General features: G+C 37.7%; 4 protein-coding genes and 1 long non-coding RNA gene across 7 annotated transcripts; 3 read left to right on the forward strand and 2 right to left on the reverse strand.

Annotated features, from left to right (window-relative positions):
- Positions 1-576: 576 nt before the first annotated feature.
- Positions 577-2,561, forward strand: LOC110854021 (prion-like-(Q/N-rich) domain-bearing protein 25). Of its 2 annotated transcripts, XM_035855023.1 has the most exons (4): positions 577-623; positions 793-873; positions 946-1,734; positions 1,809-2,561. In XM_035855023.1, exons 2-4 carry the CDS (start codon positions 871-873, stop codon positions 2,172-2,174), a joined length of 1,158 nt encoding a protein of 385 aa, XP_035710916.1. In that variant the 5' UTR covers positions 577-623; positions 793-870; the 3' UTR covers positions 2,175-2,561. The 2 variants fall into 2 exon arrangements, with proteins under 2 accessions (XP_035710916.1, XP_021958103.1); XM_022102411.2 differs by lacking the exon at positions 577-623 and having other exon boundaries at positions 715-873.
- A 121-nt stretch (positions 2,562-2,682) lies between these two features.
- LOC110854167 (prion-like-(Q/N-rich) domain-bearing protein 25) lies at positions 2,683-4,941 on the forward strand. The gene is made up of 8 exons (XM_022102566.2): positions 2,683-3,368; positions 3,438-3,498; positions 3,581-3,701; positions 3,788-3,851; positions 3,945-4,015; positions 4,115-4,291; positions 4,391-4,562; positions 4,627-4,941. The coding sequence occupies exons 1-8, from the start codon at positions 2,932-2,934 to the stop codon at positions 4,772-4,774; spliced, it is 1,251 nt and encodes a 416-aa protein (XP_021958258.1). The 5' UTR covers positions 2,683-2,931; the 3' UTR covers positions 4,775-4,941.
- Positions 4,942-7,326: 2,385 nt separating this feature from the next.
- On the reverse strand, positions 7,327-7,974 carry LOC110854356. The gene is made up of 2 exons (XR_004835580.1): positions 7,698-7,974; positions 7,327-7,629 (listed from the first exon to the last, which is right to left on the reverse strand). It is a non-coding gene; the product is annotated as an uncharacterized LOC110854356 (long non-coding RNA).
- Positions 7,975-11,833: 3,859 nt separating this feature from the next.
- On the reverse strand, positions 11,834-13,193 carry LOC118436617. The gene is made up of 2 exons (XM_035855066.1): positions 12,226-13,193; positions 11,834-12,136 (listed from the first exon to the last, which is right to left on the reverse strand). Exons 1-2 carry the CDS (start codon positions 13,141-13,143, stop codon positions 11,834-11,836), a joined length of 1,221 nt encoding a protein of 406 aa, XP_035710959.1. The 5' UTR covers positions 13,144-13,193.
- Positions 13,194-22,549: 9,356 nt separating this feature from the next.
- LOC110853946 (zinc finger protein 25) lies at positions 22,550-25,781 on the forward strand. Of its 2 annotated transcripts, none has more exons than XM_022102323.2 (7): positions 22,550-23,126; positions 23,204-23,459; positions 23,544-23,744; positions 23,824-23,980; positions 24,055-24,327; positions 24,435-24,607; positions 25,120-25,157. In XM_022102323.2, exons 1-7 carry the CDS (start codon positions 22,731-22,733, stop codon positions 25,140-25,142), a joined length of 1,479 nt encoding a protein of 492 aa, XP_021958015.1. In that variant the 5' UTR covers positions 22,550-22,730; the 3' UTR covers positions 25,143-25,157. The 2 variants fall into 2 exon arrangements, with proteins under 2 accessions (XP_021958015.1, XP_021958014.1); XM_022102322.2 differs by having other exon boundaries at positions 22,554-23,126; positions 24,435-24,740; positions 25,120-25,781.
- Positions 25,782-26,765: the final 984 nt, after the last annotated feature.

Below are 26,765 nucleotides of genomic sequence, written 5' to 3' on the forward strand. Positions count from 1 at the left end.
GTTGCAACTTATCCTTAGCTTATCTTGCTTAAGGTACTTACATAAATAGATGAGCAAACTTTCTATATAAATAAATTTTAAGGGATGAATTATTGCTGAAAATTCTTCTTCTTCTAACACTTAAGCTAAACATGATGTTTTTTTCATTATAGGAGATTATTCAGCCGATAATGTGCACTAATCTGCGTGTCACATCTCGACTCGTCCCACTCACTCTCAGTTTTTAGTCTTAAATATTTAGTAATTTTCGCCTTCTTCTTCTTCCTCACTTGTTAACCGTAATTGGAATTATATTGCTTCAAAATTACAGATAAGCATTACATGATGGTTGACGTTAACAGGAGAGAAGATCATAAAGGAAGGATTTTTATTATTTTAAAATTGAAAGAAATAAACCATGCCAAGCCGAGTAATACACGAGGAATCGTGTCATCATCAGAGTGCTTATTGTAATAATTCGCGTACATACAGCGCAGCGCTTCATTATGCGATCTTCGTCAAGAATTCCTTTTACTATTAATACATATAACTCACTCATCCATTCTTTTAATAATAAATTATTATCTAATTCATCCCCAACATTTGGTCATTCGTCGTGTCCGTCCGTGAAGAAGTGGACATACGTAAGTAAAGCACGCTCTTCTAGATATTACAATTTTTACTACTACTTTTCGATTCACTTTTCAATTATTATTCGCTCATCGTATAGTACAATTCTTATTCTGCGTCAATTGGTTGTGGTCTGAATTAAATTCGATTGGACACAGTTATATGTCTTTTCTTTGGTAATAGTGCGAGCATCTTGGGTCACGTAGTCAGTCGTGAGGAGGACGCTGTCTCTACATTAATTACACCGCCAACGACGACGAGATGGTAAGATATTCTTGATGCAATCGCCAACACTACATTATTTTTAGAATATTTTGCATCACTGATTTTTTGCAGGGGTCAAGAACTCATATTTTATTTGGAATTTTGATCTCTTTTGGTGTTTTCAATTTGTCCACTGGAATCGGATCGTTTGGAGATTCGTGTAATCGGCGGAAGGAATGTGATGCCTCGGCAGGACTGCGTTGTCTTAAAGGGAGCTGTCAATGCCAGAATCCGGATGGTCAAGTATTTTCTGCAAAACTTGGTTTATGTGCTGTAAAAATTGGGAGACGATGTGGCCCCGATGACGAATCGGAGAGTAATAATAGCACCATAAACAATGACCATGAAAACCCCGAAGATTCCGTCTGTGTGGACAATGGAGAATGCAAAAAACTCAAGTTGCGAAAATGGTGTCGTTGCAAGGACGGGTTTATGCCAAACGCTGGAGGATCAAGTTGCGTCTCTGTAGCCAAATATGGAGAGTCCTGTTCTCTTAATGAACCCTGTGAAAAGCGATCTGGGACTGAATGCATCGAAGGGAGATGTGTATGTCCATTTGGTGATCATCAATATTTCGACGCTTTGGAGCGACGCTGTATCAGCTATGCGAATGGAAATTGTACTCACCCTAAAATTTCGCCATGCGTGTCAAATGCTGAGTGTGTGAATGTACAATTGATAACTGGATACATGTCGGAGGATGGAGTGAAGAAAATCCATTCTAAAAGTATAACTCAGTGTCATTGTGTCAAAGGTTACTCTGAAACGAAGAATGGATACTGCATGGGAATGGCTAATACGGAATGTGCGCTGAAGCAGCCTTGTAATTCGGAAGCTTTCTTGGTCTGCTCGGATGGAAAGGTGATTTATTTTGCCAATTTTAAATTTATTCTACTTGTTATGAGTATTTATTTAGTTTGAATTGTTTAAATTAGTGCAAGTGCAGAAATCCTCTGCACGAAATGATCGATGAGAAGACGGGCCAATGTGTTAATCTCGTGGGGTCGTCTTGTCGTCCGTCGAATGGAACATTGGGTGGTATTCCTTGCGTCGCAAATTCAGAATGTAACGACGACAAGTGCTCTTGCAAGAAAGGGTTCATCGCCACTCCAAAGAAAACCTGTTTATTGGGATATAAGCAGATTTGTGAACCTTATCAATGCAACACGAATGGGGGGTTGGCCTGTGTAAATGGGATTTGCGAATGCTTTGATTCTCATTTGGTGTTTGACGAGTTGTCGAACGCATGTGTGGGGCTGTCAACCACTTCCGGCTCGGTGGGTGGTTCGGATGGATTGTGATAAGTTCAAGTAGAATTTGAAAATATATTACAACAATATTATAGTATTTTTTTACAAATTATTTTTCATAGCGCTTTATATTTTTATAAAATACTTATTTTGGTATAACAATAGCATAAGAATACGTACTCCATGTATGTAGCAATTTGTTAGGTTTTTTATCGTACGTGAAATCTTGCTGACGTGTTCAGTGTTGTACAATATTTTACATATATACGTGCTAAGTATTTCTGGCATGCACAATTATCATAGAATAGTAAAATATTTTAGGAACTTAATTCATTAAGTTTTGCAATTGGGTTTAATTAGGAAATTGCAACCTTTGTAGGGTACCTCAAGAAGTTATATGTACTTAAAAATAAAAATAAATATTTATGGAGTTCATAACTATCTGTACTTGGTACCTGGTGTACTATGCAAAGCAGTGCAATGCTTGTTGAAAAATTTATACCCCAAATCACAAAAATGTTTGCACGAAATGCGTATAATATTTAATCAATGGAAAATATCCTGTTTGATGATATGCATTAGTTATGAATGACTCAAACAACTCGACTCACTAAAGGCAAATGACCGACCGATCATCATTTCTGGTTAGAGTTCAAGACCATTATCAATGTCTGGCTGGGTCAAATGTCATGTTTGACTTTATTTTTATGCATAAATCGCTGCATTATGGAATGTCTCCCATAATAACAACTTATTAATTTAATACTCCATATAAGGAAAAGAACCAACCTCACATTTTCCTAATTTTATGTCAAAATATTTCAAAATGTTGACAAAATCTGTACTTTACATTTTCATTTTAACAAATTATATCCCCTGGAGTAGTGCAACCACACTCAAAAAGTTGTACGAGCAGCAATGCTCGGTCACCGAAGATTGCGACCAAAGTCAAGGTCTGACCTGTCAAAATAAAGCGTGTCGATGTGAACCTGGGGGTGCGACGGTGTACTCTCTGAGCAATAATCGCTGCGTTGGGAGTGCCGGGAGGGAATGTGTCCAACAAAATAACGCCACATTTTGTGTCGTTAATTCACTATGTCATGATTACGGTTACATGCACCTGTGCACCTGCAAGGATGGATATTATCAATCCAAGGATGGAAATTGCTACACAGTCGCGAAATATGGGGAAACATGTCTCGAGGAAGATTTTTCTTGTGGTGACACGTTATCAAGTTCGATCAGGTAATTAGATATTCTTATTTAGCAGAAGTTATACTTAAAACGGCTAAAAAAAACGTATCAAATTCACAGTTGCATTGAAAAGAAGTGTGGCTGTGTACTTGGCGAGGAAAACCAATCCTTCGATCCTAAGGTGAATTTAATTTAATTAGGAGAACAATTTAATTAAGAACAAGTTAATTAAGAACAATTTAATTAAGAACAATTTAATTTAGGAGAACAAGTGCACTTCGTTTGCTGGGGGCCAATGCATACCTCATTATTATCAGCCATGTTCTGGTAATTCGTATTGTGGAGAATTTAATGAGAACATTGGAGCCGTGTCATTCATGGCAGGTAATATTTAACGAGTGTTAAATAATTAATTTAAATATATTTAATGAATAATCCTAATCACCTTGACCTTGACCTTTTGACCGCAGGGTACAGATGCCTTTGCTCTCCAGGACATTCGCGCAACGTCCGCAGCAAACAATGCCTTGCTCGGTATGGAACTTTATTCTTAAATTAAGAATCTTAATTAAAGGAACGTCGTACATATTTATAAACTTATTAAGTAAACGGACTGATTCACTTTAGGTATGGGACTCAGTGCGGAGCTAATAGCCCATGTAATTTCGACGAGTACTTAGGATGTCTTAATGGGAAATGTAAGCAGCTCATTTTGCTTTCAAACATTATCACCACTGACATGTGTAATTTCTTAATTTTTACCACTCCCTCCCTGACGAATGATATATATTTTTTAGGCCAGTGTCGCAATCCTTTGAACGAGATTTTTAATGAGCTTCTACAACAATGCACCATCCTCGTGGGATCAACCTGCAAGTTGGAAGATTCAAAGAAATGTGTGGATCATGCGATATGTACGGCTGAGAAGAATTCAACCTCGAAGCATGGAAGGTGTCAATGTGGTCCTGGATATAGTGAGACGCCTAATTAACTAGCTAATTAGTGACCAATGCATAAATCAAGTTTTGTTGGGTGGTACGTACTTTTTAAACTATTTTCGTCCCACTTTTTAGGCACGACCCCCTCGAACACTTGTCTTTTAGACATCAATCAAAAATGCGAACCTGGCCAGTGTAACTTTTACAATGGACTTGCCTGCGTAAATGACACTTGCAATTGCATCGACTCCTACCTGAGTTATGATAAAGTGTCCAAAAGTTGCGTGAGTCTGGTTGGTCATCCATGGTAAGAATTTTTAAGTGTATATTTAATAATTACTTTAATAAATACTTACTGAAAAACTGTGCAGCGGATCCATCACGCTTCTTAATGAAGACAAGGATAAAGAAATTGTCATTCTTTGTGAGGCAAACGCAACCTGCGCCAAGGGAGCTACTCAGTATAATGGGGCTTCAAAAAGAGTTTGTAAGGCATCCACGGGAGCCAAGACTAACTAAAATTAGGTACTTGGTAAAAAAAATACCTATTTATCGTTACATACAGATTAATCAAGTTAGTGCTTAGGATATTTTGGAATTTCTTGAATGTTGTTGGGTTTTTTTAAGTTTTCATAATACACAAAGATAAATAATAAATTACCAAATGATACATACAACCGATGGAATTATGTACATATACACAATCCTGTTTTCTTTTATTAACTAACATGTTTAATGGCATTCCCACTCGGCCATTCATTATCACAACATCACGTCACACCTCACACCTCACCCTCACCTAAGAACCTACACCCACTATTCTTAGAAATGGGGAACCCCCCATGGCGGTCGTAAAAAGATCCATTTTCTTCCAAAATTCTATAGCAGGTGTTTTATTTATCCCAAAAAGTCACCTGCTGCTTGTAACGCAATAAGTGTAACTCTTGTACTTGTCGGTAAGAGGAAGATAAGGTGCGTGGTGTTAATGGGAACTGCGGGATGCAAAAAAAACCTCTCTGTCTGACTGAGAATTCTCTCCTTTCTCTTTTAACGACGACTGCAGACTACAATGCTTCGAAAAATTTTCATTATTTGTCAGATTCGGATTCCAAGTTAATTATTGTTCCGTAATGAATTGGACTTGGGATTGTTTCGTTTTTAGAGAAATGTATGTATGAAAGCAGGGCAAAGGAAGTGGATGTACGTATCAATATATAAATGGGTGTCGAACCTAATTTCCTGGTCTTCCAATTTGGAAAAAGTCTGCATTTGACACAAGTGCATTCCTTAAAAGTTCTAAAAAGCTGTACATTTTAAATCACGATTTGAGCGTGTCTGGAGTCCCATGGCGCTGGATGTGGAGTGAGTGCAGTGGGCGCAGTGCCGGTGGTGTGGAGCGTCGTGGGGCAAAATGTTGATTAGCCTCCAGAACAAGTAATTAACAACCTGAGGAACAACGGTACATTGAAAATGTTGTAGAATATCGATTCATCATCATCATTGTATGTATAGATTTTTGAAAATTTCCACCGCACAAGAGGGTAATTTTGAACATTCACAAATTATGTACAACAATAATACACAATTGTGATGTTTGTTCTGTTTGTTTACTTACTTACAAAATACGCATGAATTCAACCTCAAACTGGACAACTGTTCTTGTACCCTCATGTTTTCCAAATTGTTACTATTCACTGCAGAACTCTATAATCCTTTACCCTTCACCCTATCAGTACCACAAATGGACCGACGCATAGCGAACCTATTCCAACTTAATTTATCCTTTCCGCTCTGCTAAATTTCAATACTTTTCACTAAAGCGATTAAATATCTGGCAAAATTCTAAAGTAATAATAATATCCTTTAGAAAGAGCGTGGATTTAAAAGGTATTCGTTAAAAGTGTATCTATACACACGCAGATGGATGAATATGATCAAGTTCGCGTCTTAAAAAGATTTCCACGTTTCTGAAAACATTCGTTATGAGGAGACAAAGGGCACAAATGTCGTCTGAAAATGATGAGAAAGGCGACTGCTGAACCAGACTTTTCTCAAAGCTTATTATGTCAAAGTCCTTGTAACCTACTTAAAAATGTAATGGTATTATCGTCATGTTTGTTTGACATTTTATGATTGGGTTCACTGTCTGAGAGATGATTTTTTAAATTAGTTTAAAATAAGCACGTACTAATAATTAAGTATATCTAGTTTTTTTGCAATACTAATTACGTCATTTGTTCCAAGGAGGAATTACGTTGCGCATTAATAATCCTACATTAACATCCTCGTTGTTATTGTAATAAAAAATCTTGTACATAGTAAATTCAGGCTCTTTTTGTAATGTAGGGAATTAGTGTAGCCTGGCCTGGATTTGTAAAATGAACCAACTAATTGAAAATCATCAGCTTGTACGCATAACCATTATTGTCACGTAATTTTGTTTATATGAAACTCTGAGAACATTTTGTAAGTTGTACGGCTTCTTACCGACTATAATATTCATGTACGTACATACACTTTTAGTAGTAGGTTGACAAACAATGGGACAACAATAACCATTGGATTTAGAATTCGACCAGATCATCTGGAATGGGCTCATTGTTGTCCCTCTAAAATTTAATGCTCTCAAAAGATTTGGTGAAGTGAAGAGAACGAGAGAAAAATGTTGACAATGAAGTTTGGATTAGCCTCAAGAAATAATTGAGGAATAATGGGAAACATGAAGAGAAGCTGCATAAATTCTTGCCAGGGACCCACCAAAGCTGACCATTTGCTCTATATACAAACGTATGTATTTGTACATGTAGGGTTGCATAATGCCAATTATTACGAAAAGGATGACGAACCAAGTAGAAGGTCTTTTCCCCAAAATCCGGACTGAAGGACATGTCTGTACGTACATGCAACAATTATTGGATTTACGAGGATTTTTCAACTTAAAGGTGATCAAATTTAATGGGTGGAGGCTTATTTGGAGCAGCAGCCGGAACCTTTGAATACCGTTCAGATTTTATTAAATAGGATTTATTAAAATGGTGAAAATATGTACTGAAAATATCGAATGAACGTAATCCGGGGTTGAAATTATTTTATTCATGGAAAGAGAAGAGAAGGAAATGAACTTATTTTGAAGGTTGTTACAATGCCTTGGATAATTCTTATTCGCTCCAATTTCATACAGCAGAATATTTTTGAGATGTGTTCCAATTTTCCACTTACAAAAGTATACTTCTAATTTTGGTAGTATTACACTTATGTCCCAAGATTAGCCCAGGTTGCTTCTGCTGCTTGATAAATGAAGGAAATTGTCTCGTAAATCGCGTTGTAGAGAGTATTAAACGCCCCGACAATTCCACCAGCCTCGGTTACTTCGCCTGTGCATGGGTAAAATTTTTACCATCTTTAAAAATTATATGTACGATTAGCAAATACAAGTATGTACCTCCTCCAACTATCGAGGCAGCAGCACTTTTCGGAGTACCGGAAGTAGTCGTAGACGAACCGCAAGAACAGCCAGCAGGGAAATCACTTTCGCCCACGGCTGGAATAGGGGAAGCACTTGTACCCTCAAAAATGGCAAATGAAATCAAAGTCCACGTGAGGACTGTGAGAATTAAGGGCGTTTTCATTTTTATAGATAAAATAGTTATTCTGGTTATGAAACAACTTTGCCAATCGACACCTGGACAATTTATGAGCAAGTTGTGATTGCCTGCAACAATAAATGCTTCTGACCAATGAGCACCTTATTAATTAGCAATGATATCTCACACTACAGGTATGTAGCAGATTTACATACTATGTCAATCTGTACATAAGTATATGAGGTAATTAATTAGATGCCTGGGTAGAAAACTATAATGTAAGGACTTCTGCTTAACATGGTTTCAGTATTTTCGCAATTATTAAGTGCATGTTGAACAATAGTTGAAATACATATTTTGCGTCAGCTAATTTTTTACGTATCCTCTTTTGCAATACAAAAATATGTGTATTTATCCTCTTTTGCAATACAAAAATATGTGTATTTACGTATCTACGTCTTCTCGATTGTGTAGGGTAGGTTTAGAAAGTTTGGCATTTTGCAAAGAATTTATAAATACTGAGATAAGCAGCAGCAGACATCTTACCACACTTTTAGTCTCGGATAAGCTTTTCATGTTGGACTCTCTTTATTAACAATGAACTATCCCCACTGGAATTAAGTAACACGATCGCCTTCATCACACCTTGTTCAAATCTCTTCCAAGCAATGCATCATATTGTCATGAAACAGTTTCCAGATCCATCATTCTGTCCACGCCTACACCCGAATATGAATGTCCTACTGAATTAAGATTTCCACATTTCAATACCAAATCAGTAGCTTTATGAATACATAACACTACTCGGACCACATATTGCGCATTCTTTTTCCTGTGACGAAAGCAGAGATTTATGACTTTTCCCATTCCCATGAATATTAAATTGTACGTACCCGTCCAAGCCAGAATTTCATATTCAATCCCCATTCCTAGTTTGATGACTTTGTCAAATAAAATCTCCGAGGATTCCACCATTTATATTCCTCACAGCGACCAAGAGAAGCATGTAACTTGGTTGCTTGCGAGTCAATCCTCCATAAATAAAAAGTGTTGACTTTTATGTGGACAGTTGGAATTTTGTATTTTTGTTTTGTATTATTTGACATTTCTATGTAGATGACCTGGCTGTCCGACTCGAGCGGACTTTGCGTCCCTCCCACTGCGATGACAATTTGGACAATGCGTTCAAATCCTACTTCTTACGTTGGACAAGACAAGAGCATGTGTACATATGTACATCATTGAAAGGGTTGCAGTAGTAACAATGTCAGTCAATTCAGCTACTGAAATGCCTTGCTTTTTTCGTACGTAAGAGCAAGGAAAATGTCATAATGTTTCTTTCCCTTCACTGAATTTTGTTTGAGAGAAGGCCAATAATACATACATATATTTCCATATTTGGTTCGTCGTCGTGACGTGATTTCTTCTGGTCTGATTGGTATTCGTGTCCATTGTAAATTGTCGATTGTCCAGAGAGTGAGTTGGGTGGACAACCTTTTACTGCCGAATCGATGACCACCTACTTTGCCTTCAAAATTTGCTTTTTCTCTTGCCAAGAAAAGGATCGAACGAAGGACGGAATCGGATCACATGACAAAAGTGACATTACTACATGACATGACACACTATACGACATGAAGGCATTTACTTTATTTACATTTCGTAGCTAAACTGCGTTTTGCCAACGATTCGGAAAAATTGGGAGGACGTGAAGTGATTGAGGAGGATTACAGGCCGATCAGTCCTAATCACAATGTGATCTAGATTTTATTTGATTGAAGCTTGTTCACAGACAGCATGCTTCGCACGGATAACGCGAATTAGGGGATGGGCCAAAAATCTACCAAGAAATATATGACGAATTTGTCCTTCTGACCCGGAATCGAAATGTCCCGTGTGCCATGTCAAATCACTCAAAGAAAACTTATTCTTCGTTATTATAATAGAAAAATCTGTGAATTATGAAATTGAGGAAACGAAACAGCAGCTTTGCGTGACAAATTTTTAGGAGCGAGTTTTAAGCAAATGTGAAAATCGCTTGGCCTGAATTCCAAGAAACTCAATCACACTTGTGCACACACCCCCTATTTTCGTATCTTCATGGTCCCTTGGTGGTATTAGATGAGGCAGAATGAGAGGGCAGGGAACCCATTGGTTTTATACGAAGGGAGAGAGCGTGCTTAATTTCACTCTTGTATTTCAAGACACTCAGTCGCCAACAAAGTGTGACTGCGAGGTCAAAGGTGAAAAATACGGAAAAGAAGAAAGAAAGCAGCTGCAACTTTATGCGACAACTGTGTAAAACATCTCCATCCGTGGTAGTTAAGTCATTATATTAACGTAAGGGCACAAACTTATGTATTATCGCCACGTTCCTTTAACTTTACTGACTCTGATCACTTTTCAGTGTTTTTTTCAAATATTTTTTTAACATAACGCTAGCCAGTCAAGTAAATCGACTTTGCCAACTTGTGAGGTATTGAAAATAACGGAGGGTAGATAAATTTATTAGTTTATATTTTGGGCATATTTGTTTTGAAAATCTGGGTGGTTTACATTTTTAACTTGACAAAAAGATGGAAATAATGTGACGAGAGGAAACCTCAAAGTTACCGACATCAACTAAACAATCCAGCCACATCAAAAATGAGGGTGACATTTTAAAAGGCAAAGTTAAAAAGACAACCCCAACAAAACAACGTATACCTAGCAGCACAAGTAAGTAGAAGAAGTTGAGATTTTGTTTTTGGTTGGCCACATCATGCCCGAACGTAAGTTCTTCTGGTGGACGGCGAACTCCTCTTGGTCCTTTTTTGTTGTGGGTAATCGTAAATATTCCACCATACTTCTTGAGACTAAAGAGACGTGACTTTTTCCAACCGAATGGGCACGAGATGGACTCTTTTTCATAAAAATTCCTCTAGAAATCATCCTTATCCCGGAAATTATTTGGGATTCCTCCTCATCTCATCGCATCTCTAAGCTTGAACATTATCCACCATCCATCCAACCAACCAACCAAGCAAAGGCTGCCTTCATATGATGTTCTCTCGAGTGTCTCATGCTTCGCGTTCATGAGCCGTAAATCATTTTGTCTTCGGTCGTCGGTCTCATCCACAAGAAGAAATAAGTCGTCGTCAACTTTACAAAAGTTTCCTCGTTATCCCCTCGGCATCATCCCGGCCAATTTTCTATCTCCGACGACGATACGATGAGCGCTTGAATGTCAACGCACACAGCGACGCCAGCCCAACTAAAACTTTGAAGAATAGAAGAGGTGGATGGGATCCATAATGGATGGAATATTACGAAATAGTTTTTTTTCGGGGTGGAACTAACCAACCGAATTAATTGCTACAGTTTTTTAAGCCTAAAAAACGAACGGCAAAACTAACTTGCGCAATTAGGTGTGATATGTAAGAAGAGATTGGCAACATTTTCGAGAAATCAGGGCGTATGAAAGTGAAATAGAAATTGTACAATCATGGGACCAATATTATTATCGGTCAGACTGGCTGACGGATGATGGAGCCTGGGTTCACTCGGCCGAATAAATATTTAATGGACGTACAGAATTGGGGATGAAGGTCTAATGGCACGGAATGAGAATTTATTTTGCTTCTTTTCTTGTACCAAAGAAGCTGCATCTTTTCGATATCAGTATCAATTCCGTGTCCCTTTTTTATCTGCAGTTTTATCAAAGAAAAAAAGAACAATATTGACAAAATTTTAAAATGATGGAAGTGATTTCATACAAATTTTGGAGATTCTTTGTGTAATATGATATTTTGTCACAAAATGGTTCATATTGTCGGGGAATAATACTTAATTATCTCGTCGGAGATCTTCAAATGATAGTTTTCTTATTTTCTGCCCTCAAAAGAAAAGATTTTCGACATTTTATCAGTTTATTTACACTTTTTGATAAAAATCTCAAACTGAAACTGAGCATTACATATGTAACATTTTAAAATTAATTGTATTTGCTGATGGATTATTTTTTCGGGGGACTGTTATTCCCCAACTTGCTTTCTTTATCTTCTCCTGAATTTCTTTCCTTTCTTTGCTTCGTCATTTCCCCCACAAATGCTTCTGATGGGACTAAAAATTCTTCAAAATCTTCCAAATCAATTTCTGGTTTTCTCGCCCTCCTTGACAATTGAATGTATGCTGAAGCCCTTCGACGCGCTTTATCCAAATCGGTCTCCTTGTCAAAGACTTGTTTCTGAGTGCAAAAGGAATGAAAGTCTGTCGTGCTGTGTTCCGGACTTGGCATGGTTAACGATATTTCCGGCAACTATTTAGAATAATTAATTACGATCAGAATTAATCACATTTTTTCAATGTGACGCTTGGTTGGATACGTATTTACAAATATGTATGTACCTGCGACTCGGTCACTCTTTCGAAAGACGGAAAGATTAATTCGTACATGGACGCCAGCCACAATTGAAACGCAAAAAACCATCCTCCTAAATACAGAAAAGCTTTTCTACACCCCGTCGGAACATCTTTGACAACTTGGCCTGCCTCTTTAGCCGCCTTTGGGTCGACTTTAAACTCGAAATTTTTCAAATCTGCGTCTTCAGGGGGTGGTTTTCGGTAGCCGAAGACATACTCTAAATATCCTGAAGTCCTCGGAGCACTCGCCAACTTATTCTGGACAAATTGCAAATCTTCCTCTTCCACCAAGCTGCGTCCAATTGGTCGACAACCTTGCTTATTTCTTTGAGGAGCAACATGTTCCAAAAGATTGGGAGGAGCTCCTAATGGTCGTTTTAAGGACAGCGTTCTCCTCGCTTCTCGAGCAGTCCAGCTCGGTTTGAACAATTCCATCGTGTCATATTCCAGCTTATCCCGAAGTCTCCCTTCAGTCAATTTGGTCAACCAGGTCAGTCTATCCCTCCTATTTCGTAGGCAAATGTACTCTCCATACGCCGTGTTGAAGTCGTCCTCCATAAATTTTTGGTGAATATCCAAATTCAAAGAGACATGAATTGGTGTTCCTCGACAGAATTTTACCCGTCTGAAAACCAAGGTTTTTGCTTCGTAATCAGTCCCACTTACACCATCGCTGGGCCTTTTATTTCTGCTTAAGTGAGATTTCCTGAGTTGGATTCCAGCCTTGGTGGACTCGAGGGACGGGTGTCGCCGAGATTTTCGCAGTAGCAAAGAGTGCAAAGTGACCAATCTCAATGTTTTTGGGATTCTCGTATTAACTTTGTTGTCAACGAGGTCACTCGGACTCAACTTGATTCTAGGGAACATGGAATGACAAATATTCTCAAACGGATCCACCTTCATGTTGCAGAGTTGATTGGAAAATCCGTAGCCAAATGAGCCATAAGCCCATGCAAATTCAAAAGTGAACTTTCCCACGACAAAGGATAACTCGTTGATAATGCTTAAAGATGAAATTCCATGCATCTCTCGAATGAAGTCAAACATGTGTATTTTCTGGCTTCCGATCAAGTGATGGTGTTCTGGATCTTAGAAAAATAAATAAGCTCGTTACTAATATTAGTAAAATATTTGGTGGTAAAACACACTAACCTTGGAAAGCGTAGATATGGACAAAAAATTCGTTTCGATCATCCATTCTGAATTCTGATAACTAGCAGGATTTAAAAAGTGGTGATATCAATTTGATGGTTATTCGCTGTAAATATAACGCCTGCATTTTTATTACCTCGATAAAAATGTGGACAGAATGATCAATCCTAACTTTTTTACAGTCCAAGCAGTACACAGGATCAGAACATTTGAACGTGTCTTGACACTCGAGTTCCACATATACGCAGAATTGTGACCCCTTCGCGAAATCTAAAATATTTGCAGAATTCATTAAGTCATGTATGTAAATGCGTACCACGTGTAATATTAATTAATATTCATGTAATGTCCGCCCCACATACTGCTTCTGGATAAAACGAGGTTCTGAATGTCCATCGCGTGGAAAAAGAGGACGCCATGAGGACGGATAGGAATTCGCTTATCTCTCTCGGTGAAAGTGTTTTCCACCGGTTCAGCATTAACTTCGGCCAACAATTGTGCCAAAATTTCCATATCTCTTGCATGTTCTGGATAAGGTCGGTGAAGTGGATTGTCGCCAGGTTTGGGTTCCAACTTCATCCGAGATGGGAGAAGAAGCTCAATGTCTTCTGCCCGTCGGACGTGATACTCGTGAAATTTCCCCATAATGTTAAATGCTCAATTATCTTTTACGGCTGAATGAAATCATCAATCTTCTCGCAATTTCCACATTATTTCATTTCGTGATAAGTCAACTTATTTGAGATAAAATACTAAAATAGATCATAGTCGTTGATAAGGTAATAATGAATGGAGAGTGACTTTCACTTCAGAGTTATTGTTATTTCCCACTTGGCCCAAAAGTGGAAATAAATGAAGGAAAATGCAGCTGCCGTCGTCGTCACCCCTTCGTCAAACCCATGCAGTCAGTAAAGTATTATTAGGTTAACTAGATTAACCTTAATGAACAAATGACCACTTAACTGGGCAAAACTCATTTCCATCACTTACTTATCTCACATAGTGAACAGTTGGAGAATTTTTTTGACAATGGGACGACAATAACGTGATTCAGACGAGATATAGATAGAATCCATTCATAATTGAATCTCTCAATTTCACAGTGTGATATTCTTCTTCTGTCCGGATGGCCAGTTACGTTAATTCTGTTGGCTTGGCTCAATCAAAATCATACAAATAAACGAACGTACTTTTTCTCTATCTAAATGTAAATCGAGAAATGAACTCGTGCCTGTTTGTCGACATTATTTGATAGAACGGGCAAAAATGTCATATCTCGAATGCGACAATGAATGTCCATTGTGTTCATTCATATTATTTTTTTCAGGTTCAATTGTTGCCCATATTCCAAGCCGTGCCGGAGGGAGGTCACATACACATTTAGTTGGTTAGTTAGCGCATATATGGCCTTCAGCCTTCTCAGTAGCTCAATTTAAAACACCGATTATTTCATTGTGCTCCATTGTAAGTGTCACCAGAAACATGAATTTATTCATCCACTTTATGAAGTGGTTCCCATAATCTTCTCACTGTCACAACGAGTTGCAATTTAATCTGTCTCCTGGCTTATTAGAATTAGAATAAAGCGAGAGAGCCTCCTGCATCAATGTTGCATAACCCTCGACATCACCGTCACTCGGGGTTGGACGTGTGTCACTTAAAATTCAAATAATCCTAAAAGTGAGGGTCCTTTTTGGATAAAAGGAGTCAAGTAGCGTCGGCCCGGTGTATGAAATGTACTTCAACTTGAGTGTGATGGAGTGGGTCGCATATAGATGGATGGATTATGTAATGAAATAAAGTCACAAATATTGCCAATTTTTTTAGAATTTTCGCGAAAGCTGCTGAATTACAATTCATTTTATCTAGAAATCCAGGTTGTTATATAATGAAATAAAGTCACAAATATCGCCAATTTTTAGATATCTCCATATGTTTTTGCGAAAACTGCAGAATTCATGTTACGTAGAAATCCAGTTGGATCCACAGATATATAGTAGCACTATACTATGTATATCTGTGGTTGGATCACTCCGCGTCCCATTAAATTATGTAACCCACATTAGAATAATTTCATTTTTGACAAAAAATGGCACCCGCTCCTATAAAATTCGTCACCAAACATTTTCTCCCAAAAAACTCAAACTGGTTCCATTAGAATTGGATACAGCAGTCAACCCCTCCTAAATCATGTATTTTTTTTACTCTTTAGTCCGTACATTAATAAACCGGGTGTTCGGAATACGACCAACCATTTCCTCCTCATCAGCTTATACATAATATGAATTCCAAGTAATTTTTACTTCATCATGAGAACAAAGAACACGGGAGCGATACACATTTTCCGATAACCTTATCCCTTATTTTTCATGTACAAAAATGTCGTTTATTACTATTGTACATTATTCTTTTCGACTTTCACCCTTGCATTCATTCCTTCATTGACTCGTGTGCTGGGTATTGTCACTCACCCTCAATCTCAATCAAAATTCCCGATCAGGATGCATCAGAGTGGATGCTGAATGTCAATGTCATTTTTTCACTGTCACTTTCTGCCATTGTCATTGCCAGGACCAATGTCAACCCAGCAGCCAACCCTTCTCTACAAGTTACTAAACTGCATCAAAAAGCTCAATGCAACGGACGGGACAAAAGTATTTTTTTTATATGTTGTACTCTTGTCAATCCTTTTATTATTAACCAAGATTCGTATTCAATTCAACACGCAATAAGCAAAAAGGGTCCGAAAATAATAATATTATAAATCTTGTCAACCCTCTCTCGCAACTCACTCTGGCTTATTTCATAATATTATTTTTCAACATTTTCAATATTTCCTCTCCGGACAATGGGACGAATAAGTGCGTGCGGTGCGTCTAAGGCTAGCCGCAAGCGTCGCCATAATTATTAAGGTCGAACCCACTGCTTATTATTACCTACTTGTGCCTTTTTATCACATCACATTTCATAACTGGCTGAGTTGGGATGTCAGATGTTCACATTTTTTATTGGGAATTTCATGTAGGAGGAAACGCCTCGAGTCTCTTAATTAGATCGAAATGCCCAAAAAAAGTACCAATAATATTACGTAATATTATGTGGGGAATTTGGAATCGGAACTTTTTTTCCTTGAAGCGAGGTGTGTGCAGGATAATTGGTAATTGTGGTAAAGAGCCCTCTTCTCCGTACTTATGCCCATTCATGGCCTATTCATCCTTCCCTCCGCGCCCTTAATTATTACACTACATTAAATCTTAAAGAACAAAGTGTGAGTTGATGGGAAGTTATTGGTCTCGTGGAGTGACAGACTGGAAGCAACTTTTGGGTCGTTTTGATGGTTTTTGGTAAGGAAAAAAAAACTAAAAGGAAAAGTGCGTAGGGAGCTGGAAAGAGGAGAGAAAACACCGGAATTCCTGGGGTGCAAAAGCCAATATTGTTCCCCATTGTGATAAACCACTGGAAGGATATGTATGGCCCCTCGTGGGGTGTTTTCCGAATTTCTTTTATGTCGCGGAGGTATGAACATGGTCAAAATGTGTAAAAATGGAACAATAAGAGAGAAAGACAATTCATCTCAGCTGGCAGATTTTTTTGAAATTTGAAATCTATTATACTTCTAACCCGAATTGTGTGATAGTTTATGCTCATGGGTGCTATTTAGTAATTATACTCAGAATTTCGCTAGAAAATAAGTGAGATCCAATTCTGGGAATAAAAGTTACTAAAGAGTTTTAATGGACATGTATTTCGTTCTTCTTTTACCAGAAAAGTTACGGAATATAAATATTTCTATTCCATATTCCAAGCACTTATGGTATTAATACAGAACTCCTGCCGGGTGCCCCCGATATCTAAAGTGAGAGTTGTCTGGATGGACACTTGCTGCGTTAAAAATAAATGGATCGTGGATATGAGATTGGCTGATGGTTGGGCACGGATTAACTTGGATTCTTATACGGCTGCAATAAGTGGATAGAAAATTGCTATTTTTTGGATGGAATCACGTGGACTTTTGTTCTGTAAAAACTAAAGTTCTAAACTAAACTTTTGTTCTATAAATCTGTAACAATGATGGTATTCTCATTGTTTTGGGAAACAGTCATTTGATATAAAAGTGTTAGAAATCAGTAATTTTGAAGATACGACAATTTTAAACATGAAAAGAAATAATGATGAATTTCCTGCCATTCATTTGATTGCTGTTACAGATTTTTTTTGTCTTAAAAATTCGAATCAATCTTCAATTTGGTGTGCTTTCCTTAACGAAAGGGAGTGGAAACTTTACAAATATAATCTCTGGAATGCTTTGTTGTGACTCCGATGTCGCTTGATCGGATGCATTGTTTCTTTTCTTAGCGTCACTGTCAGTCACTTTGTCCGTTGATGTCACTTAATGTCCCGAATGCATGGTCAGCCAGGTTACACCCTGTGCTCATTCATTCTTCAGTAGGAAAATTTTGTCATCACGTCGCATTTATGCCATAGAAAAGCTGCTTCTATTTTGGTCATCTTCTTCACTACATTTCTTCTAGTCATCCTTTCTCTGAATGAAAGCGAGATAAAAGCAAAGTCAATAATCCCACCTGATAATCCAAACCTTTTAAAATCGACCCTGAGAAGAGTTTAAAAGAAGCTAAACAAATTCCACCACCTCGTGCATGATGATAACAAGACAGCGCACCACAATTGACGACTAGCTCACTTTTGAACTCCAATTTTGTAGACTGGTCACAACAATGAATGCAGAGAAAAGTAAATATTTTGTACATCCCATTATTCTTCCAGTGAAAGAAACAAAACTAAAATTGTAACAATTCGACCACAACCTAAACGTTCAGCTACATGCATTGTTTGGACATTTAACAACATTAAGCTGCCCAACATTTTGTTCAGAGGCTGGGCTAAAGAACGGCACAAATATCAAGATTGAGGAATGTTTTGTCTCATCGAAAACGGTTAGGGATTGATTGACAGCAGGTTGAAAGAGTTGAAATTGGATTGTTGGGTTCGGAAGACGGCTACCTGCGTTTTCAAGATGTAAATAAATAAAAGTTGGAAAAGGGAAACTTTTAAAATCTTAAATTGGTCGGACAAAGAGAGAAACAAAGTAAAGCCCTTTTAGACCAATTGGATGCACTCATTTGCACTGACTAAGGCTTGCTGATGATGGGTCCAAATTCCAATGATGGGTGAACCGTTGTGCATTTTTCATTTACCTGTAAAATTATCTATAATGAAACCTCTTCTCAACATTGATAAACGTTTGTTACCCGATTATTGATTTTGGCGACAAAAATTGCAAAATTGCGAACCTGATTATTATTTACGGGTGAAAGTCGTTGCTTATTTTCATTACCCATACCCAATGAAGAAAATCAATAAAATATACAAGTCTGGGACTAAATAACATAAAACTTATCATGATTGTGGAACAATCTGTGCCCCGACATCAGACTGTCCCTTATTCCGTCCCTTTCGTCTCGCCAATCTCAAATCATTACCACTAATTGACGGATTGTCTCCTCCTTTAACCTAAATTGGAACCTTTCCGCATCTTATCATTAGACACTGATCAGCAATAAGTCACAAAGTCAGTTGTGAGCAAAAGTGTCAAAAATCTAGAAATTCTTTACAAGAATAGAGAGTAGCAGAGATTCGAAATTGTTGTGTAGTTGACATCTGGCACGATGTGCAAGTGGTTGTTGGCTGGATTTCATACTTGACAAAATGTATCACATGCGTCAATCTGACTAAATCTCCAGTCGTCTCTTCTGTCAAATCAGAGTCAAAGGTTGAAAAACTACTTTTCGCTATCTTGGCACTTTGTCCAGTCCACATTCAATTTTTCTCTTCTTACATGTGTGACATGGCACAAAATTAACCATTATTTTGTTCCCTATACTACATTCAAGTACTTCCAAGGTACAATTTCATAAGCAGGACTCCAATCAAGAATCTGTCTCACTTTTAACCTCCAGTAGTGAGCTACTCTATTTTTCAAACTAAAAAGAAATAAGATGCCATTTATCTCTCTGCCTCGATTTGGATTGAACTCATACTTATTTATTTATTATGGATTTGAAAGCAAGTTAGTCATTCCACTTTTCCTCCTCCTGATGATTTCCTTCTTCGAGTGAAACACTTTTTGGCTGGCAGTTAGTTACATACGAGATGAAGGGAGGCATCACATCAAAATACTAATGTAACCTGCTGTGAGGGTGGCCTGCTGAGACAGTTCTCACCTTTAGATGGAAACTCCTGGGAAGCTTGTTCAATTCCAGCTAAAGAAACAATTTACCATCATTTCGGCCATAAACTCATAAACTCTTCTCGTAAAAGTTTCCACTTGTTGTGCATGAACTGTTGTGTGACTGATGAATCCAATTGTGTTGAAAATGGGAAGATTCTCAAATAAACAAGATTCAAAAAGGACTCTACTACACAAGACTCACGCGATGATGATCATCATCATGATGCGAAGGGAGACTTGTACGTACAACAAACCTTATTATTTACATACCAAGAAAACCAGGCCAAGTTTGACCATTCCTTCTTCCTTGCACGGATATTATTATATCGAAGGAGGGCGATTTTCTTACAAAATATACGATTTAATTTACAATTTGTGAAGACATGTTCGCAAAGGGTCCACTCCAAAATGACACGTTTTATGGCCCAAGCCAGCTAGTGACCAAACCCATGGGAAAAGTTGGAAAGCTCCTGCTGCGTCAAAAGCCAGCCTGATATATAAGTTTTGACTTTAGATTTATCCTTAGTGTTACATAACTTGTTAAATTCACCAGCCAGCAGCGGAAGAAAACTAATTCTAATACATATGAAGTAAGGTCCTATATATAGACTTTGAGAATGAGGGTCACAATCATAAAACATTAAATAAAACTGGGATAAACGATATTAAGGTTACGTTACCCACACTTTGCCATTTTTTGCACATCTCACCCTTTCTGCAAAAATCGAATAATATGGTTCAGTCCAGTCAGTGAATGATGAATTTCAACTGCTAAAAAAGCTCTAAAAGTATGCAGAAATGTGGAATAAAAAACTTACCATTTTATGAATGTGGTTATCCAATAACAGATAAAAAGCTGTGTAAGTAAGGCCTGTGGTAACCGTTTGGATTTGGACAAAATATGTGCCAGATAGGCGATGGGTACTTGAGGATGAAACTGCTGAGGATTCATCACCTTATAAATTATCAGGGTTTCACCCACCCGTAAATCATTTACCGTCAGCTTGTTCTAAACTTGAACAGTTTATCTCCCTTTTCTTACTTCCTTCCTTGGTATACACTTTATTATGATGGGCTCCCTTCGGCTCAGCCTGAAATGGACATTGTTCTCCATCCAAAAAGTGGTTTTAGGGAGAAGTAAACTGAACTGAACTGGCTGATAAATCATAGCACACAGCCCTCGTAATAATAGCGCGTCTTGACCTGCAATGATCTATCGGTTTGGAGCACAACAATGCTTTGTTTTGTCCCTAAATTGTTTTACAGTGAGCTATAAAATCTTTGGAGTATTTCACAGTTGTGGAAATAAAGAGTAATTTAATTTTCAAATGGAAAGTAAATACGTTGCAAATTATGGATCTGTAATAAATGGGGTGCTTACTTTAGTCAAACGGTGGGAACCAAGCTGCAATAAAATTTTGGAAACGTTTCGGTTATTTATGATACTGTTGACGATGATGATTTTACTGGTGTAATTTCCATTATTAAAACAAACAATTGATTTTGGAACTTCTAAATTTGAAGTAGAATTGTATCGATTATGCAAAAAATGCATACAAAACCAAACAATACTGATGTTGAGCAGGATTCTAGTCCGGGCAAAAAGTCCTGTTTTGATGGGAATCGAGCGTGCACGCCCTCATCCCTACTTCTGCACGGATTCATATGAAATTTTAAACTTTGTCCTAGAGATGCGAAATTTGGCATGCACATGCACCAACATATGCTGCATCATAATACAACATCAATTCCCGTTCCGTTCGCTATAAATTTTTCAGGAAAAATCAAAAACCAAGCAATGATAGGGATGACATTTGGTTTTTGATTTTTCCTGAAAAATTTATAGCGAACGGAACGGGAATTGATGTTGTATTATGATGCAGCATATGTTGGTGCATGTGCATGCCAAATTTCGCATCTCTACGACAAAGTTTAAAATTTCATATGAATCTGTGCAGAAGTAGGGATGAGGGCGTGCACGCTCGATTCCCATCAAAACAAGACGTTTTGCCCGGACTAGAATCCTGCTCAACATCAGTACAGACCTTAATCTCATAACCTTTTTCCCAGAACATAGACCGAACGAGCAATTGCTATTTTCTAAGGGTCATGCATGCAATCTAGATGAAAACTTGAAAGTATTCTATAAAATCACTCAAGGGGAGGGAAACAACTGGCAGTTGAAAAAAATGTAAAATTTTACTTTGTCACCCTAAAAATACAAAAAAAAACTCCCAAAAATGAATTTTTGGGGGTAAAAAAAAAATTTCCTGCGGTGAAACACACTTGACTGTGTTTGCCTTAATTATTTGCACATTTTGGATGTGTAAATCAAAACTTTGAAAAATTGTGAAATTAGTGGTTGACCCTCCCCATAAGCTGGATTGAGTAAATTATGTAGCGTGGGGATGAGTAAGAAGCCCCTTGCCTCCAAGACAAGAGAGTGAAGAAAGCCACGAGCTCGGCCTCATCCGCACAGTTCATAATTTACTCAATCCAGCTTATGGGGAGGGTCAACCACTAATTTCACAATTTTTCAAAGTTTTGATTTACACATCCAAAATGTGCAAATAATTAAGGCAAACACAGTCAAGTGTGTTTCGCCACAGGAACTTATTTTTTGACCCCCAAAAATTCATTTTTTCGGAGTTTTTTTGTATCTTTAGGGTGACAAAGTAAAATTTTACATTTTTTTCAACTGCCAATTGTTTCCCTCCCCTTGAGTGATTTTATAGAATGCTTTCAAGTTTTCATCAAGATTGCATGCATGACCCTTAGAAAATAGCAATTGCTCGTTCAGTCTATGTTCTGGGAAAAAGGTTATGAGATTAAGGTCTGTACAACAAAGGAAAATGGAAATATGCAGTCTTTCTTGCATTGCCCGACTCAAGTGGGAAATTTGAATTTCTTTCAGAAATCTCAAAGGTCGTTGCCTCTCTCCTGTCATTTGTTTGGGTTTTTTTAGTGTTGAGTAATTTTTGCCAGTTTTTCATTGCCGATTGTCTTGTAGAGTTTCAAAGTTTTTGGAAATTATAATTTCTAAGTTCTACCGAAATCTCGGCGTTTATAGGCCAAGGACGAACGGAGGATGGAAGTTATCATGGACTTGTCTACCTCCGATTCGAACGCTTCAGTATCTACGATCAATCTTGATAGTAGTCTAGTCGCAGAAATTGGTAGTGGTGACGAGTCGGACATGGACCAAGAAGAAGACGGTCATCAAAATACTTCTCCGACAATAATTCTACCAAGCGATGATGACGACGACAATAACGAGGCACATTCTTCTTTGCGTGGAAAATTAAATCGTGGCAATGTAGCGGCTATGCATAAAGCTGTACCTTTACCTATTCGTCCTTCTGTCGAATCAATTCGTCGAAAATGCATTGTATGCCTGGTCCCAAAACCTGAGACTGAAGACGTGTTTATTGGTCGATATGTTCGTAAAGAGATTTATATTTTGCTCGAACATCTTCAAGCCCCGGTACGGTAACACTTTCGCCACATAATTATAATTTAACCGATCAAACCGTTTCTTATTTACCTACTTTTAATTGATAGCTTCGTGGAAATGGCCTTGACACAGGACTATGCTACGATTGCATGAATGAGCTGCAACGGTGGCACATGTTTCACCAGACGCGAAAGACATTTCTTGATAAGAATCCACCTGAGGTCTTTCAGCTTGTGGAATTCCCTCCTTCTACAACACTTTATGAACGAACAAACGAAGGAATACCAGTTCCGATAATTAAAACAACAATCCCAGTAATCAAGGCAAATCCGGTTTCGTACACTGAACGGAAAATGAACCAAAGTATGATTAATTAATTATTTCTTTGCAATTGGAACAGTGAATGAGTTAACAGCTCAATTGCATTTATTTTTATTCCATTTTTAGTATGTAATATATACGAAAAATCAGGACATCAAGATTGCATTGTTCGAGCATGGACAGTGGAGGATTTGGAATATCTAGCTTATCATATTCATCATGCAGAGTCTTTCAATTCACCAGCAATCGCTAAGTTGAAGTTGTATTTCACAGATGTTAAAATTTTATTGAAGGTCTATTGCATCACTTGCAAGCAACACATTTCTGGTTGGTCATTTTATTCTTCAATATATAATAATTATATATAATTGTAATTGATACAACTTATTGCGCTGTTTATTTTTAGGTGGGAAAGCAAAATATGAAGAACATGCGACGACCTATCACGGTGAGAATCCTGTACGGTTTCCTTGCGATATCTGTGGAGCTTGCCTCCCGGACAACGATTCAAGTGGGGCAAACAATTTTTTTGAACATTGGCTCAGACATTTTTACTTTTACAGGTACACCTTTATTTCTTAGTCATAATTACATCTTTTTAAACATGAATTCAAGCTATATCCATGTATTATACCAGCTGCACCGAGTGTGAAGCCATACTCCAATCACATGGTCGTTTTCTTCGGCACATGGAGAATGTACACAAGAAACCTGATCAACCAATTTTAGAATCTGGTGGTCCAGGTATACATTTCGAGCCGGAACCAATGCCATCAATTAAATTGGGGGATGACGAGGAGGACCCTGAGGACGACCGTATCGTATCTGGTCAACACAATGCAATTAAGAGGAAGAAAATGGAACAGAAGAAAAAAATGCCATATATAATTTGCAAACATTGTAATAAACGGTAATTTCAATAATTTGTCATTGTAATGACAATTACGTGTCTATTAATTAATAGTTAAACGATTGTTAGTATTTTACATATTTACAATTAAGATATTCGCCTTACAGGATCCAACGACCGTTCTATAAATTCCACACAAAAAATTGTCCCGTAAAGACTAGGAGAATGGAAGATGCTTCAAAGAGCAAAAAGGTTCTGAAACGTGCAGGCCCAAGCGCAGCGACTGCTTCCGCCAATCCCCAACCTGCAAACGTGGAGAATAATAATGCTACTACATCTGGTACGGCTAGCTTGAAACAATATCCATGCAAACTATGCGGACGTGTTTTCAGTTTTCAGCATTTCCTCCAAGATCACATCAATTTTGTCCATCTGAACATTAAAAATTACAATTGTGGAGTTTGTGGCATGTCGTAAGTTTCTAATTTTTAGCCCGAGTCAGGACTTATGGAACCGGTATGTTCATCTGTGTAACTGTCTGTCTGATTCACGATAACTCGCTTTAAACTTATTCGATCGACTTTAAATTTTGCTCATGCGTAGTATGGGTCGGATTAGGAGCAAGTTCGACGATCGGCGAAATTGGTCAAGTGGTTGACCGATGGGGGTCATATAGGTGGAGGGTTAGTAATAATAGTAGTCCGGCAAAACGGGCAAAAAGTTAAAAGCGGACTTTGATCCTGACTCGGACTAAATTAAGTCTGCACTGTAGGCTTTTTAACCTGTTTCAAGTCGACTAATTAACAATGTAAGTCACCTTTACCAAATTTTGAATTTTGTTATTATTCCTAGATTTATCAGCAACTGCCATTTAAAATCTCATGAAAAAACAAAACATAACAAACCACAAACATCACAAGCGACGAGTTTCGATTGCGACAAATGCCAGAAGAAATACTTTGACGAAGGGTCACTGCAAGCTCATCATTGCGTCACGGGAGATGGACCAAAATCGAAGCACTTTAAATGCGAATATTGCTCTAGAGTTTTTCCCCTGAAAGGCCAACTGAATCGACATAAAATAAATGATCATGGAATAGATAGACGGTTTAACCAAATTATTCAGTAATCAGTACCTGTCTTCCACTGGTACCTACACCCACGGTCACAAGGATTCAAAATTCTGGAGGTTTAACATAATTCTTAATGGAATTTACACAAATTATAATTTCTGTTTCTCTCGGTAATTAATAGGTTTAAAGATGAATTGAGTTAACAGTTTTGTTATTATTACCACAAGTATTAGACAAAATTAATTGTTTATCTACACCTACCTACCCACCTACTTTAGCATGTTTATTGAATGGTTGCCGTTTTTATATTCCCTATTTGCCTGAAGTTATGCAATTAGTGCAAGATTATATTTTATAGTACTCGGATAGCATTATATATTGATTCTCCAAACGCATTGTTAAACTATGAACTACAATAAATGTAACTGAAAAATAGCAAACGAGGACGAAAATGGTGATTTATCATTTAAAATTGCTACACAAAGTCGTAAAAATCATGGCGAATATAACAATAATAGTTGCCTACAGGGAGTTTTCATTATGCCCCACAATGTCATTTTTGTGTCCCTTGAAGCCTCTTTTTATGGCATTCTGCTCACATTCTCTCCGATCTTTGCTCAAACTACTTTTTTAAGTGTTGACCGCATTGGTTTGGTGGGCCTTTCCCTCTAATAATAGAAAGCGATCCTTGCGATTTTTTGTCAATTTTTCTACGTTCGTTCCGATATCGGTTAAAAAGTCACCCATGTATTTACTGAAATTGGGAGAACCCCATAAAAATACGAGCTGTGAACTTTATGAACAATACAAGGCCTCCATTATTATACGATCTATTTCAGCATAAAACGAACGTGCTGGAATATTTATCAACCAGTAGGTCGGTTGAGATTTCCATAAAAACCTTAGTTATAATTTGAGCTTTTCACCCAATTGCATATTGGTTGCTGCAGTATTCAATGTCTAAACTGCATAATGAAGCAGTTACATAACAAAGGAGACTTGGGTTCTTATTTTCAACTTGGGCATAATACATAGACGGCTGGAAAATCTCATTTTCCTCAGTCTCCCATAATGCTATACCAGTATAGTACCCCTGTAAAATGCACTTCCCAATTTACACCTTCCTTGAAAATGTTTCTCCAATTTCCGGGCAGAATTATCATTTTTCAAAATTTTGGGTCTAAATTGCTCTCAATTGAACTCAATCGGTCCAGCCGTTTTGACTCTACCGTTTCTCGGACAGACAAACAATACAACGTTATTTACATACATAAGCCTTGACTCGGGCCAAAAAGACAATTAAGGGAACACAACGGTGGGTCATACTCATTTCATTTCCAAATCCATCCATAAGTCTCTCGAGTTCAATTCGAAATTCAAATTAAGAAGAACTGAACCCAGCTCAACATCATCTCATCCTTCTCT

The sequence above is a fragment of the Folsomia candida genome, unplaced genomic scaffold (assembly GCF_002217175.1).
Source record: "Folsomia candida strain VU population unplaced genomic scaffold, ASM221717v1 Fcan01_Sc009, whole genome shotgun sequence".
Taxonomy (NCBI): Eukaryota; Metazoa; Arthropoda; class Collembola; order Entomobryomorpha; family Isotomidae; genus Folsomia; species Folsomia candida.

Coding starts and splice junctions, on each gene's coding strand:
- LOC110854021 (XM_035855023.1), top strand. Junction 1,735..1,808: donor TGGTCTGCTCGGATGGAAAG/GTGATTTATTTT, acceptor TGTTTAAATTAG/TGCAAGTGCAGAAATCCTCT.
- LOC110854167 (XM_022102566.2), top strand. CDS start 2,932: ATGTCAAAATATTTCAAAATGTTGACAAAATCTGTACTTTACATTTTC. Junction 3,852..3,944: donor AGCAAACAATGCCTTGCTCG/GTATGGAACTTT, acceptor GATTCACTTTAG/GTATGGGACTCAGTGCGGAG. Junction 4,016..4,114: donor AGGATGTCTTAATGGGAAAT/GTAAGCAGCTCA, acceptor TATATTTTTTAG/GCCAGTGTCGCAATCCTTTG.
- LOC118436617 (XM_035855066.1), bottom strand. CDS start 13,143: ATGAAGGTGGATCCGTTTGAGAATATTTGTCATTCCATGTTCCCTAGA. Junction 12,137..12,225: donor AAAGAGTGACCGAGTCGCAG/GTACATACATAT, acceptor TATTCTAAATAG/TTGCCGGAAATATCGTTAAC.
- LOC110853946 (XM_022102322.2), top strand. CDS start 22,731: ATGGAAGTTATCATGGACTTGTCTACCTCCGATTCGAACGCTTCAGTA. Junction 23,745..23,823: donor TTGCAAGCAACACATTTCTG/GTTGGTCATTTT, acceptor GTTTATTTTTAG/GTGGGAAAGCAAAATATGAA. Junction 23,981..24,054: donor AGACATTTTTACTTTTACAG/GTACACCTTTAT, acceptor GTATTATACCAG/CTGCACCGAGTGTGAAGCCA.